Below are 15,384 nucleotides of genomic sequence, written 5' to 3'. Positions count from 1 at the left end.
GAATAATATTGGCAAAAAAATCTTATAAAGAAGAAAAAGAGCTCATGCTAAAGGACTGGAGAGAAAAATTATTTGAACGTATCCAAATGGTCAGACTGTCCAAACGCATACAGGGAGGAAGACTTTGTTAAGAAATGGAGGCTTGCATTTGTATATCTAGAAAGGAAGACTAAGCTAGATTTCAGAGTAGTCACAAAGAGAACTTACTAATGTAGGATAAAGGTAGATTTGGGGTTTTGTTTTGTTTTTTGAGATATTAGTTATACACCGCGTGGTGTCAGAAATCATGGTTCATGGGCAGGGGAGGAGGAGGTGGGTTTGAGGGAATGGCATACCTATATTATGTGTATTTGTTTGCTTTCTCACATTCTGTATTATTATTATTATTATTATTATTATTATTATTATTATTTACAGTATTTGTATACCGCTTGTCTCACCCCGAGGGGGATTCAAAGCGGTTTACACATAAGTAATGGCAAAATTCAATACCAGTACAAACAATTACAATTATACACTACAATTAGACATAATTGTATGCCATCAATTCGCTCAATAAAAACTTAATTTTAAGACTTTTTTTTCAAATATCTCACATCTTTTAGGCACACATTGCAAATCTAGTTACATTTTAATGTGTGTGTTAAGATATCTTTTTATCTGAAAATGGAAAAAAGACCTTGTACATGATTTCTTTTGGTCACATTTTTCACTTTTCATCATCAACTCTACCATTTCATTTTTGCTTTTTCAACTGTTATTTATTGGATTTGTTGTCCTCCTGCCATCAAGAACTTTGACATGCAACAAACCTAGAATTCCCTTATCCTGGCTACAGAAGGAGAATGGCCATGATCCAGCAATAAGCGACTACCATTGTTTTAACCACATGGACTCATTAAACTTTTTTCTACAGAGGAAGCAGAATAAAATAGTTCTGGAGAGCTCAATGTAATCTAGGATGGCTGCCGGTCTTGAAAAAAACAAACGTTTTCCTGAAATAAGAAACACTTGTATAGCATGAAGAGGTAGTACTTGCAATATCTTGACCTCTGCTTTTATGCCTGAGAGAATGTGTTTAATGTAGGCTTTCCATTCTGTCTGTCTGTATTTTATTTTATATATGTAGCAGTCAGAGGAAAATTTCAACCCCAACTGTTCATTCTGGAGCTATTCTAAACGCACAATGACAGGGAATTGGTCAACGCAAGGATGTCGTCTACTGGTGACAAACAAGACACACACCTCATGTTCCTGTAATCACCTAACCAACTTCGCTGTCCTGATGGCCCATGTGGAAGTGAAGGTAAGAAATACAATATGCAGAGGGGAAATTGGATGGGTCCCTCAGCAATAAGTTTTGGTCATTCAGGAACCAAATGGTATTTCTGTTTACAAAGTGAAGGTGATTCTAAATGGCTGTTCACATTTTACAATACTATAGTTCAGGTTTGGACAAACTTTGGCCCTCCAAGTGTTTAGGACTTTTGGTCCCGAAAGTTTTTCTGTGGGGTCGCTGGTCAGTGATGAGCTATGATTTTTTTAAGGGAAAACAAAAGATCACGTTATCACGTCATGCACAGAAATCTGATGTCACCCATCCTATGTCTGTGCATTTCATTTTTATTGCCTAAGACGCTTACTTCTTGGGAGGAGAGTAATGTCCAATCTCGATAAAATAGTAAAGAGTAGAGACATCACACTGGCAACAAAGATCTGCATAGTCAAAGCCATGGTATTCCCTGTAGTAACCTACGGATGTGAGAGCTGGACCTTAGGGAAGGCTGAGCGAAGGAAGATAGATGCTAGGTTCTTGTGGGTTTTTTCGGGCTATAGAGCCATGTTCTAGAGGCATTTCTCCTGACGTTTCGCCTGCATCTATGGCAAGCATCCTCAGATGCAGGCGAAACGTCAGGAGAAATGCCTCTAGAACATGGCTCTATAGCCCAAAAAAACCCACAAGAACCTAGTGATTCCAGCCATGAAAGCCTTCGACAATACAAGATAGATGCTTTTGAACTGTGGTGTTGGAGGAACGTTCTGAGAGTGCCTTGGACTGCGAGAAGATCCAACCAGTCCATCCTCCAGGAAATAAAGCCCGACTGCTCATTGGAGGGAAGGATACTAGAGACAAAGTTGAAGTACTTTGGCCACATTATGAGGAGACAGCAAAGCCTAGAGAAGACAATTATGCTGGGGAAAGTGGAAGGTAAAAAGAAGAGGGGCCGACCAAGGGCAAGATGGATGGATGGCATCCTTGAAGTGACTGGAGTGACCTTGAGGGAGCTGGGGGTGGTGACGGCTGACAGGGAGCTCTGGCGTGGGCTCGTCCATGAGGTCATTAAGAGTCGGAGACGACTGAACGAATGAACAACAACAACACCAACAACAAGTGTAGTACTGTACATTTCTCACTGTCAAAATCATTTTATTATTTTTGGTCCAGCTTTCTAATTTGTAAAAGTCATTTTGGATTTTGATTGTATTTTCTGGGGTATTAGCTATTGCTCCCAATTGGTGTCATCTGCAAATTGGATAAAAATGCCTTCTATTCCATCATTAAAGTAATTAATAAAGATGTTGAATAGCACCAGGTTCAAAACAGAAACCTGCTAAGTTACTTCTTTCCAAGATGAAGAGGGGCCATTGGTAAGGGCCCTTTTCTCTATCCCCTGTTAGCATTTCCACATCACCTGTAATCAGTGCCCTACCATTTCCTTGTTCTTCTTTCACTATGGACATAACAACCTCCCCCCTCCCCCCATCTTTTTATTGTTTACAATTTCTCTAACAAGCCAGAGCTCATTCTGCAATTTGGATTTTCTAACTTTCCATACATGCTACTTATTCATTTGAAACCCCTTTTTTGTTTATGTCCCCTTTAAATATTAGCTTAGTTGAAAGTTCCTTAGATGTCCACTGTGGTTTTTTAGACACTTTCTTATTTTCCTACTCGTTAGAAATGTTTGAAATCACGCCTCCATTGTCTCGCGTTTCAGAAACTCCCATCCATCATTATCTCCTTTCTCTTTTAGTATTTCTGACCATGAGGTCACACTCAGTTTTTCCCTAAGTTTACTGAAGGGGCAGGAGGCAGGGCAGGGAGGGAAGATTTGAACATCTGGATCTTTGCAAAAAGAATTTTTAAACCAGGAGCAAACTGTATTTAACAGTTTAATCCAGATAAACTAGATGTGTCATTTGGATGGTCAGGCTAGTGCTCCATCTCCACTGCATTTTCTGGCAGTTTAGATGGGTCCAAAGTAATGTTTAAAGAAGTCGAATAGCACTGGGCCTAGGAAGAAAACTCCATAATCACTGCTCTCCAAGATGAAAAGGAGTAATTGGTGAACACCCTTTGGGTTTTGTTGGTCAACCAATTCCCAGTCCAAGAATTCTCAAATACGAGGGGTATTTTTTAAGTAAGGTCGGTTTGAACATAAGTACACAACGAAAGTTTATTTCAAAAAAGTAAATTTATTTTCAGAAAGTGCATACTTCACTCTAGTTTTCAACATAGTTGCCAAGTTTGTTCAAACACTTATCATACCTCTGAACCAATTTTAAAATACCCTCTTCATAAAACTTGCCGCCTGCTCCGATAACCAAATCGTCTGTAATCAAAGAAGGGCGACCAGAGTGGTCCTCATCATGGACGTTGTCACAGCCATCTTTGAATTGTTGTACCCACTTATGCACTTTGCTTTCACTCATCACAGTATCACCGTACACTTCACAAATCTGTCGATGAATTTCTGCAGCAGGCAGGTTCCTCGCTGACAAAAACCGTATCATTGAGCGAACCTCACATGCGGAGGGTGAGTTGATAGTCTTAAACATTTTTAAAGCACAGAACAGAACCGTATAGGTTAGCTACAGAGCGGAAACTGAGCACAGTTGTTCCCGAGGCATGCCAGTACACGACGCACACGCTCGTTGCAGTATGCGCACGAAGTGTCTACAACAAAACGGACCTTACTTAAAAAATACCCCTCGTATTATCGCCAATTATTCTAAAATTGCTTCTTGCAGATCTTTTAATACCTTTGGATGTAATTCCTCCAGTCTTGGGGACTTGAATTAACTTAGGATGCATCTTGATATGGGGACAGGATCAGTTCTGTGGTTGTTACCCAACACGTGTAGCTCATCTGGCAGTAACACAGGCCAAACTTGGCCCACTTACCTGAAGTTGCTGGATAATCTAAAACTTTCCAAAAACTCCAGATTAACCAGCAATTTTGAGCACGTCTGATTAACCATGTCCATTTGGCAAGCAGCACAATTGATTAGACACCATTCTCCAAGATGGCACCTGCCTAGCCCCGCTCTAATTTACCTTAGGGGTGACCACTGGGCCCCAAGATAGAGTCAGAAATGCCAAGCACCTAAAAGTGTGCTATCCAATGTGCTGAAAAGATCAGAGTTCTGAGGGGGGGGGGGGAGGAGGAAGGATTTCTGGCATTAGCAAAGTACATCATCTTCAAACACCTTGTACAACAAAAAGCATCCCATATTTGAAATGGCTATTTTTAATAGGTGTAGTTTGTATTCCATTGGACTCCTGTGTATATGTGAAGGAAAAGGTCATTTGAAACTGTGTGGTAACTGGCTCAAAGGCTCTCGTGTTCACATTGTTTGAAGACTGACCACCCAACTAAACAGTATTTAGGACACTCCCCTGGACTGGGAGTGAGGTGTGGCTCTCAGAGGAGATGGCAGCAGCAGGCATGTAGACGGGGGGGGGGGGGGGGGTTGAGGGGCTTCAGCCCCCCCCCCCCCCCGAAATTCTCATGGTGGTTCGCGAAAAGGCCTTACTGGTGCATTATTTATTTATTTATTTAAACGTTTTGTATACCGACCTTCTCACCTCTCTTGAGGGACTCAGACCGGTTTACAACCATAATATCACATACAGTCAATAAAACATCATAATACATATTACAGTAAAACCTTAAAAAAAATTACATTCAATAACTACAATGGTCAGTCGTCACACTAAAATCGGTGTTCATCATCCTCCATCCATATCTCAGGGTATTGGCTCACTCGTCGAATGCCTGTCTCCATAACCACGTCTTCACCTGTTTCCTAAATGTCAGGATAGAAGGGACGGTTCTGATCTCCAGTGGGAGAGAGTTCCAGAGTCGAGGGGCCACCACCGAGAGGCCCTGTCCCTTGTCCCCACCAGACGCGCTTGCGAGGCCGGTGGGACCGAGAGCAGGGCCTCTCCAGATGATCTTAATAATCTTGATGGTTCATAGGGGAGAATACGTTCGGAGAGGTAAACAGGGCCAGAGTCATTTAGGTCTTTATAGGTTAACACCAGCACTTTGAATTGTTCTCGGAAGCTAATTGGCAGCCAGTGGAGCTGATGTAACAGCGGAGTGGTGTGCTCCCTGTACCCAGCACCCGTTAGTAGTCTGGCTGCTGAGCGTTGGACTAGCTGCAGCTCCGAGCAGTCTTCAGAGGCAACCCCACATAGAGAGTGTTGCAGTAGTCTAAACGGGATGTAACCAAAGCATTAAACTGTTATGTTTATTCATATCATGATCTGATCACCATACTCAATATATCCCATATGCATGGGGGTATTGGGGTAATGATACAACAGGTTTGCTAGGGTAGACCCTCTTTCACTCAGACTCAGCCCCCCCCCCCCCAAATCGAAATCCTGGCTACGGGCCTGGGCAGCAGTGGCCCACTCCTAGCCCAACTTGCCTCTGATATTATTTAGTGTGCACCCACCTTGGTTTTTAGTATCATTTCAACAAATATTTCACATTTGTATGGCATCTTACTTTATCTTTGCAACACTTAAACCTTTTGTGTGCCAAGTCAACTGGTCAACTGAAGTAATTTCATTGAATCACAAGCTAAATCTTTTCTCAATATTACCTGGTTTTGAATTCTATATCAGTATGTTAGTAATTTCAATGAACAAGCAATATACAGGGTGTGACAGCATAACTTCCTTTTTTAAAATGCGCGCCATTCAGTCGGTTGAAGACGTAGCGGAGCACTAGTGGTCTCGTTCGAGAGGCAGGAGTATAAAGTTTTGTCCTGACACAGTTCAATCACCATCATGCGTTGGAACAGTGAGGAGCGTGCTTTTGCCATTGAGGCCTACTTTTCGAGCAGATGTTCTGTGATTGCAACCCATCGTACCTTTTGGAATCACTTTAATTTATCCCCATTGGCCCCTGCCCCGGACCGGAAATCAATTGTGACAAGGATCACTACATTCAGACAAACTGCCAGTGCGACAAGATGAAGAACTGGAGTCCCTCGGCCCATTAGATCACCTGAGGACATTGAGGCAGTGAGAGCTCCAATGTTGCGATCACCACGCGTTCTGGACTTTCTGATCATTCTGTGAGTAGAATTCTTCATGATGATCTTCATTTCCATCCTTACAAGATGGCGATTGTGCAGGAACTTTCTGAGCGTGACTTCAGTTCTCGGAGGAACGCGTGTGAGGTTCTTCTCGAAGTCGTTCCTGAGGACGCTATTGTGTTTTTTAGTGATGAAGCCCATTTTCATTTGTGTGGATCTGTCAACAAACAAAACATGTGCTGCTGGGCTGACAACAATCCTCGAGAATTGCATCAAAGGCCTTTGCATTCACCTAAAATCACAGTGTAGTGTGCAATTTCCTCAGCTGGAATTATTGGTCCCTGGTTCTTTGAGGAAAATGAAGTCGCAGTGACAGTGAATTCGGACCGGTATGTAAACATGTTTCAGGAATTTTTTTCCCACGACTAGATGGGATGGACTTAGGGGGCATTTGGTTCCACCAAGACGGTGCAACTGCACACACTTCAAGAGCATCGATTGCTGTTTTGAGGGAACACTTCCCAGAGCGCCTCATCTCAATTAGGGGGGATTTGGAGTGGCCAGCCCGCTCTTCAGATTTGGCCCCTTTGTGATATTTTTCTATGGGGTTTTTTGAAATCCCGTGTTTATGTGACCCATCCAAGGACCCTACAAGATTTGAAGACCAACATCTAGGAAGAAATTGCCAACATAACGCCTGCTATGCTAGAAAGAGTCATGACAAACACCAGAAATTGGTTTACTCAGTGTATGGAGAATGGGGGACATCACCTACCTAATTTGATCTTCAAAACTACGTAAAACAAAACTTTAGGTATGCGCCTACATTATAAAAAAAAATCTGATTCATACAATGGGTTTTATTAAGTTTTGAAAAAAGGAAGATATGCTGCTGCACCCTGTATATCTTGCCATAAGATTTTGTAGGTCAAAACACACCACAAAAGATAGGATGCACTATAACTGTGCCATGAAAGCACACAACAAACTTAAGCCTTTCTCAAAGAAAGCAATTGAAAGCATGTCAGAGCAAACAGAATTTATTAAGATTTAAAAAATTCTGTTCAGAATTAACCAGAATTCAAATAGGTAGATAAATTTTCTTTAGAAATACCATACATACTTGCATGTAATGCACCATCTATTGTAATGTGCCGTCGATTGTAATGGGCACTTCAATGTTGAGGAACGCATTACAAAAAAATGGATTTGCCAAATAAACAAGGAGAAACGGATTTCATCCAAGCAGAGGCTGGCGAATTTGCTAGCCTCGGCTTGGTGTCAGAATCAGGTTTGGAGAGGGAAGGGGCTCTTCTTCTTGGACTCTCAGCTTATAGGTGAAGGAAAACTAGGTTTGGAAAGCAGTGTGTCTCCTTGGCCTCTCAGCTGAGAGGCAAGTGGGCTTGGAGAGGGAAGGGGCTCTGTCATCCTTGGCCCCTCAGCTGACAGGCAAAGGAGACAACCGGGTGACATACCGCCTCTCAACAAAAGATTGCCCCAGGAACTGCCAGGCCATCAAATGTTCATCAAGGTGGTCAGTTGAAACATTCACACCTAGCTCCAACAGACTAGAGTCCTTTGTCCCACCCTGGTCATTCCACAGATATATAAACCCCTTTTCCTAGTTCCAACAGATCTCACTACCTCTGAGGATGCTTGCCATAGATGCAGGCAAAACATCAGGAGAGAATGCTTCTAGAACATGGCCATATAACCCGAAAAAAACCTACAACAACCCAGTAATTCCGGCCATGAAAGCCTTTGACAATACATTATGGAAGTTCTTGCAAATTTTCAATGGTTTGGGAGATTTGGGTTCTCTTATGCAAAAAAATTGATCAGAATTTGTTTTGTAAAGAAAATATTTTTGTTGATAAGACTTTTGCTTTTTGTGCAAAATGCTTTTTTTCATAATGGAAATGCAAAGTATTTCAAAGCAGTTGATGCTCTTCTTGAGAATGAGAACATTTGTAGACATTCCTTAGATCATAGTTAATACACTACTGTCCTCACTAGAGACTGGCATGTGGATTGTTTCAGACACGTTGAGTTTACTCAGACTTGAATCACTTGTGTGAGGCTGCTAACTAATTCTCTTTCTGTTATGTTTGCAGCATGGTGATGCAGTCCACAACCTACTCCTGGATGTCATTACCTGGGTCGGCATTCTCCTGTCTCTTGTCTGCCTCCTGTTCTGTATCTTTACCTTCTGCTTCTTTCGTGGGCTCCAGAGTGACAGAAACACTATCCATAAAAACTTGTGTATCAGTCTGTTTGTGGCAGAGCTTCTCTTCCTCATTGGGATCAACAGGGCTGACCAGCCGGTAACCTTCCATCAAAATAATATTTTACCTTCATTGTGTTCCAACATTCAAGCATCATTGCTTGTCCTCCTGAAAATTGAAGGCTTAGTAGTCATGATACTTAAACAGATTATCTTTCAGTGGACATAATTAAAACATCACAAAGTTGTGAGCAAACAGCCATTTGCATTGACCATTTACCATATTTACACAATTCTAATGTATACCTTTTTTGGCTAAATTGCTTCATTAAAATTGGGGTGTGAATTATATTCAATGCACATTAGAATCATGCCTAAACTGCCCCCCATCCTTCCAGCATCCCTCTCCTCCCTCTTGCCAAACCAGGCAGCCTTTGTGCGTTGCTGCTGCCGCAGCTCCAACTCCTTTCCTCTCCCTTTCTGGAGCCAGAGTGCCAGCAAAGCAGCCAGCAAAGGGGCAAGCTGGGAAGTGGTCAATGAAGCAGCCGGTGGAGAGCAAGCAAAGCACCAGGCAGCCCCAAGAGCCTAGGAGAAAGAGGCAAACAACCGGTGAAGGCACCGTGGCCATCTTCGCATCTTCCTCCTTGGCTTGCCAGGGCTGGTTCCTCACCATCCGCAGGCCCTGAAACATATACCTTCATTCTATTATCTTTACCTTTTCATTCTCCCTTTCTTTCTTGTATCTTCTTTCTATTCTCTTTCCCCTCTCTGTCCAGTCTTTGTGTTAAAAGTTTCTTTGAGGATTAACTGGACAGACTCCACGAGTGGTTCTTAAGCCTCCCACATGGGATTTCAGCCTGATATTGAAAACTTGAACCACTGAAATAAGGGCTTCATTTTGATTTCTGGCTTGAATAGTTGTATTTTTAGGAGGAGTAACATTAGCTAAAAGGGTTTCTTCCTGCTCCGGATTAAATTTATTTATTTGTTTGTTTGTTTGTTTTTTATTATTAAGAACATTTGTATCTGGGTTGTTGTAGGTTTTTTCAGGCTATATGGCCATAGTCTAGAGCAGCATTTCTCAACCTGGGGGTCGGGACCCCTGGGGGGGTCACAAGGGGGTGTCAGAGGGGTCATCAAAGACCATCAGAAAACACAATATTTTCTGTTGGCCATGAGGATTCTGTGTGCCAAGTTTGGCCCAATTCTATTATTGGTGGAGTTCAAAATATTCTTTGATTGTAGGTGAACTATAAATCTCAGTAACTACAACTCCCAAAGGTCAAGGTATATTTTCCCCAAACTCCACAAGTTTGGTCCAGATCCACCATTGTTTGGGTCCACAGTAATCTCTGGATGTAGGTGAACTACATCTCCCAAACTCAAGGTCAATGCCCACCAAACTCTTCCAGTATTTTCTGTTGGTCATGGGAGTTCTTTGTGCCAAATTTGGTTCAATTCCATTGTAAGTGGGGTTGAGAATGCTCTTTGATTGTAGGTGAACTATAAATCCCAGCAACTACAACTCCCAAATGACAAAATCAATCCCCACCCCCAATCCCACCAGTATTCAAATTTGGGCGTATCAGATATTTGTACCCAGTTTGGTTCACTAAATGATAATGCATCCTGCATATCAGATATATACATTATGATTCATAACAGTAGCAAAATTACAGTTATGATGTAGCAACTAAAGTAGTTTTATGGTTGGGGGTCACCACAACATGAGGAACTGTATTAAGGGGTCGCGGCATTAGGAAGGTTGAGAACCACTGGTCTAGAGGCATTCTCTCCTGACGTTTCGCCTGCATCTATGGCAAGCATCCTCAGAGGTACCTCTGAGGATGCTTGCCATAGATGCAGGCGAAATGTCAGGAGAGAATGCCTCTAGACCATGGCCATATAGCCCGAAAAAACCTACAACAACCCAGTGATTCCGGCCATGAAATCCTTCGGCAATACATTGAACATTTGTATCCCATCCTATTCTCGACCTTCAGAGAGGGACTCAGGGCGGCTTCCAACAATATAAAAACACCAAAAACATTTGGCAGCAAATCCTCTTTTTTTCAGGGTCTTAAAAATGGAGGTGCACTAGATTCAAGTAAATATGGTGATACAACTCCAAGCCAGTTTAAGATGTCAGTGGCCACAAAATGCATACCAACACTGCATGCTGTAGCAGGGATTGAATGGGAAGGCTTGTCACTCCCTGCAGAATCTAGCCAGCAATTCAGACCACTCACAAAGTTCACTTGGAAATTGGTTTTATTACTCAGATTTCCACAGTCCAAGAAAAAGTCACTAATGGTATTCTCACTCAAACCCCTCCTTTTCCTACTATTCTCACTATAATAATACAATAATAATAGAAATTACACAGAACTCAGTAATATGAAGCAGCTGCCCAAGAAAAGTCTAATGAAATATAAATTGCATTAGGTGAACAATTACTTTCTCCATTAACATTTTATTCCTCACCAGTTATTTCTCACCTGGAGTATTGTGTGGGTCATATTGAAGGAGTTTTACATCTTTTTTGTTAATTAACAGTAAACAAATCTATAAGTAAACAATCCATATGCTGTCAATATAAACACATCGTACTAATATCCTTCCAAAATCTTCAACTTAGTCTTCTAAGTTCTCATCACCAAACGCAGTGCCCAAACAAGAATCCAGGAACATGAAAGGCACTGCAGACTACTCCAACCAGAGAAATCAGCCATAGCAGAGCACCTGATGAACCAACCTGGACACAGCATTTTATTTGAGAACACAAAAATGCTGGACCACTCTCACAACCACCATGTCAGACTACAGAGAGAAGCCATTGAAATCCACAAGCATGTGGACAATTTCAACAGAAAGGAAGAAACCATGAAAATGAACAAAATCTGGCTACCAGTATTAAAAAATTCTAAAATTGCAACAGCAAAAACAGCAGGGAGAAAAACAGGCAGGGACATCTAATCACCCTTCAAGAAGAGTTTGCTCCAGGCACAGTCAGCCCATTGTATGCTAATCAAGATGGTCAGTTGAAAGATTCACACCCAACCCAACTTACAAAAGCCTTTTGTCTCACCCTGGTCATTCCACAGATATATTAACCCCCTTTTTCCCAGTTCCAGCAGACCTCACCTCTGAGGATGCTTGCCATAGATGCAGGCGAAACGTCAGGAGAAATGCCTCTAGAACATGGCCATATAGCCCGAAAAAACCCACAACAACCCAGTGATTCCGGCCATGAAAGCCTTCGACAATACATTTCTACTCAAATTATTCTTTGCCACAGATTCCTGAATTAGTTTTGACATTATTATTAGTAGTAGTACAGTGGAACCTCTATTTACAAGCATCCCTACTTAAGAACATTTTGAGTTAAGAGCTGTCACTCGGTCCGGATTTTGCTTTGACAGAAGAGCACCATTTTGAGTTAAGAATTAGTGTGAGTTGGAATCCTAGCGCCAGAGTACAAGGCTTCCAGGGAACAGCCTCCGTGCCTCATGCTTTTGTGCCTTCTGCTCTTGTCCACTCTGGGAGATGGCTGTCCACTTTTCTATTGTCCACTTGGAGCAACTTTGAGTTAGTTGATTTTGTGTGGTTTTATTCTTGTTATGTTTGGCTTCATGGAGAGAGAGGGAGGCTGGAATGAGTACAGTATGAAGAAAATGATACTTTTGCCTCTTCATATTGTGCTTTGTGCTTCCTTCCACAACTTTGTGCTTCTACCATTTTAAAGTTGATCTGTCTTTTTTATTATTCTACATGGATATTAACGTTTTGTCTTGCTGTTACACTGGCCAACACATATTTTGTTGCCTCAAATGTGCTTCCTTGCCACAACTTTGTGCTTTTACCATTTTAAAGTTGATCTCTATTTTTATATTGTTCTATGTGAATGTGGATTTGTACATTTTGTTATTTTAAAAACACATAACTAAAAACTTTGAGGGGTTTTGGGGGGTGGACGGAACAGATTAATAACATTTCAATGGGAAAATTCGCTTTGAGATAAGAGTGTTTTGAGTTAAAAGCTTGGTCACGGAATGAGTTAAACTTTTAAATCAAGGTATAACTATGTGTTTATTTATACCCTGCTTGTTCTGTCCATAAGGAGACTCAAAGTGGCATAAAATGAGCACATATTCTGTATTTACCTAAAGTAATATATTCTCCGGTTTTATATATTTATTTATTATATTTATACCCCACTCTTCTCATCCCAAAAGGGACTCAGAGAAGCCTTCAAGTAAGCGATAATTCAATGCCGCATAACGGAACATACAATACAATAAATATATATTATAAACCATAAAAATTCATAGAATAATAGAATCAAAGAGTTGGAAGAGATGCAGGCGAAACGTCAGGAGAAATGCCTCTAGAACATGGCTCTATAGCCCAAAAACACCCCACAAGAACCTAGTGATTCCAGCCATGAAAGCCTTCGACAATACAGTTGGAAGAGACCTCATGGGCCATCCAGTCCAACCCCCTGCCAAGAAGCAGGAATATTGCATTCAGATCACCCCTGACAGATGGCCATCCAGCCTCTGTTTAAAAGCTTCCAAAGAAGGAGCCTCCACCACACTCTGGGGCAGAGAGTTCCACTGCTGAACGGCTTTCACAGTCAGGAAGTTCTTCCTCATGCTCAGATGGAATCTCCTTTCTTGAAGTTTGAAGCCATTGTTCCTTGTCCTAGTCTCCAGGGAAGCAGAAAACAAGCTTACTCCCTCCTCCCTGTGGCTTCCTCAGGGATCTAAACATAAAACCATCTAAACATAAAACCAATTGTTAAAATCACATATTATCGTCTTATATAAAATTAAATTTATTTGACTGCTTCCAGACTCATATATCCACCTGATAGTTCTATTCAATCTCGTTTGCCCTGTCAGTGTTCTTCTTTCCACCACTTCTAATAATTTATCATAACAATTGTTACCACCAGTCTTCCCAAGCTTTCTTTAAATAATTCAAAAACAGCTGCCCATTCTCTTGAAATCTTTGCATTGATTTATTTTTTAAAAGGCATTACACTTTTTCCAGTTCTACCAAACTGAAAAGCTTTGTCAACTATTCAGTCACAGATGGAAATGCATTTTCCTTCCAATGACGAGCATAGATTATTCCGGCAGCCATAATCACATATTGGAAAAAAAAGTCATTTTTATTAATTGTATCAAATGCTAATTCCAATAGAAATACTTTCAGTTTAAATGGAATTTTTTTAAAAAAAATAATCTGTAATTAACAGCTATCTAATATGTTTGGGTTTTTGGACAGGTCCTCAAAGTATTTTAAAAGTTCCTTCTTTCTTTTTACACTTTCAGCATTTGTAACCACTATCTGTATTAATTTATGCTAATTTAGTAGGACTTACCATCTATGACACATCTTGTATAATTTTTCTTTCCATTTATTTACTCTGGTGAATTTAAGTCCTTTATTCCGCATCTTCTACACCAATGGTTCTCAACCTGTTGCAGCTGAGGTGCTGTTGGACTTGCAATGTGCCCCTTCCTCTCCTAGTGTTCCCCTAGTGCAGTGGTTCTCAACCTGGGGTCCCCAGATGTTTTTGGCCTACAACTCCCAGAAATCCCAGCCAGTTTACCAGCTGTTAGAATTTCTGGGAATTGAAGGCCAAAAACATCTGGGGACCCCAGGTTGAGAACCACTGTTCTACACTATTATGTAGTTCGCTATGAAAAGCAGATTATTAAAAACTGATTTACAAAGCAGGAAGGTGTTTTAAACCTAAACGTTTGTGCCAGACTCCATTTATCGTTCCAGTGCAATAATACTGAATTGTGAGAGGTCTATTGGCCTGAGGTCCATTACACCACATAGTTACAGTTCTGTGATTCTGCTTTAACAACCATAACTGTAAATATGGAATATGGCAGTTCTAACTTATTCAGATCCACAAAAATGCTATGACTGATCGTGTGTAATCGGTGAGTGTGAAAGGGCCTTTGATGTCTTTGACAAATAAGTGGCCTGTATTACCTCAATCTTATAAGCCTTGATTGCCTTTTGAACAACTCAAAAAACCTACATTTTAATAGTTTTGATTGGTTTTAGTATTGATTGTGGGCCCATCTACTCTGCCACATAATGTGTGAAAGTAATCTCATTAGTGATTCAAACTAACGTGGGGTAACCTAGGGTAAAATTTTTACTCTTGTTCATACCTGGGTTAAAATAACACCTGCAAAGACTGGGGTCCTCTCTCCACAGTCCAGTAATTTGCACACTAATCATTAATATGGCATTATAGATTCGTGCTGTGTTCAGGCTACAGTTTTCTTACTTTGTCTTTTTGCTTTCCCAGATAGCCTGTGCTGTATTTGCTGCCCTCTTGCACTTCTTCTTCCTTTCTGCATTCACGTGGATGTTTCTGGAGGGAGTACAGCTCTACATCATGTTGGTGGAGGTCTTTGAAAGTGAACATTCACGGAGAAAATACTTCTACTTGGTTGGCTATGGCATGCCTGCCCTGATTGTGGCTGTTTCAGCAGCAGTGGACTACAGAAGTTACGGCACAGGAAAAGTGTGAGTTTCATTTGGTGAACCTGAGAAACTACGAGGGTTGAATGAAAAGTAATGCCTCCACCTTCATAACACATGGCAGTACTGGTATGTGGCAAGTACTGGCTAGTTCAGTAGACTCTCCTCTACAGTTCCATTTTGGCAGGAAGCCTTAGCATTGAGCAGTTGTGTTGCGAAGTGCGAAGTATGGAACCCTGTGCAAATGGTCAGTCAACGCGACTTAAGCAATGTGCAGTCAAAGGAGATTCATCAGAGAATGCAAGCTG

General features: G+C 41.3%; 1 protein-coding gene across 17 annotated transcripts in view; it reads left to right on the top strand.

The window, feature by feature from the left end:
* Positions 1-15,384, top strand: part of ADGRL3 (adhesion G protein-coupled receptor L3) — a 388,836-nt gene that overhangs the window by 234,948 nt on the left and 138,504 nt on the right. For all 17 annotated transcript variants that reach the window (XM_067464127.1, XM_067464130.1, XM_067464131.1 and 14 more), the window contains 3 exons: positions 1,130-1,306; positions 8,451-8,660; positions 14,901-15,121. In XM_067464127.1, coding sequence (XP_067320228.1) covers positions 1,130-1,306; positions 8,451-8,660; positions 14,901-15,121 — 608 coding nt within the window. The remainder of the gene's footprint in view (positions 1-1,129; positions 1,307-8,450; positions 8,661-14,900; positions 15,122-15,384) is intronic.

This window comes from Anolis sagrei, chromosome 2 (assembly GCF_037176765.1).
Source record: "Anolis sagrei isolate rAnoSag1 chromosome 2, rAnoSag1.mat, whole genome shotgun sequence".
NCBI classification, from domain to species: Eukaryota; Metazoa; Chordata; class Lepidosauria; order Squamata; family Dactyloidae; genus Anolis; species Anolis sagrei.
Note: the sequence above shows the minus strand (reverse complement) of the source record. Positions and strands in the feature narration are given on the sequence as shown.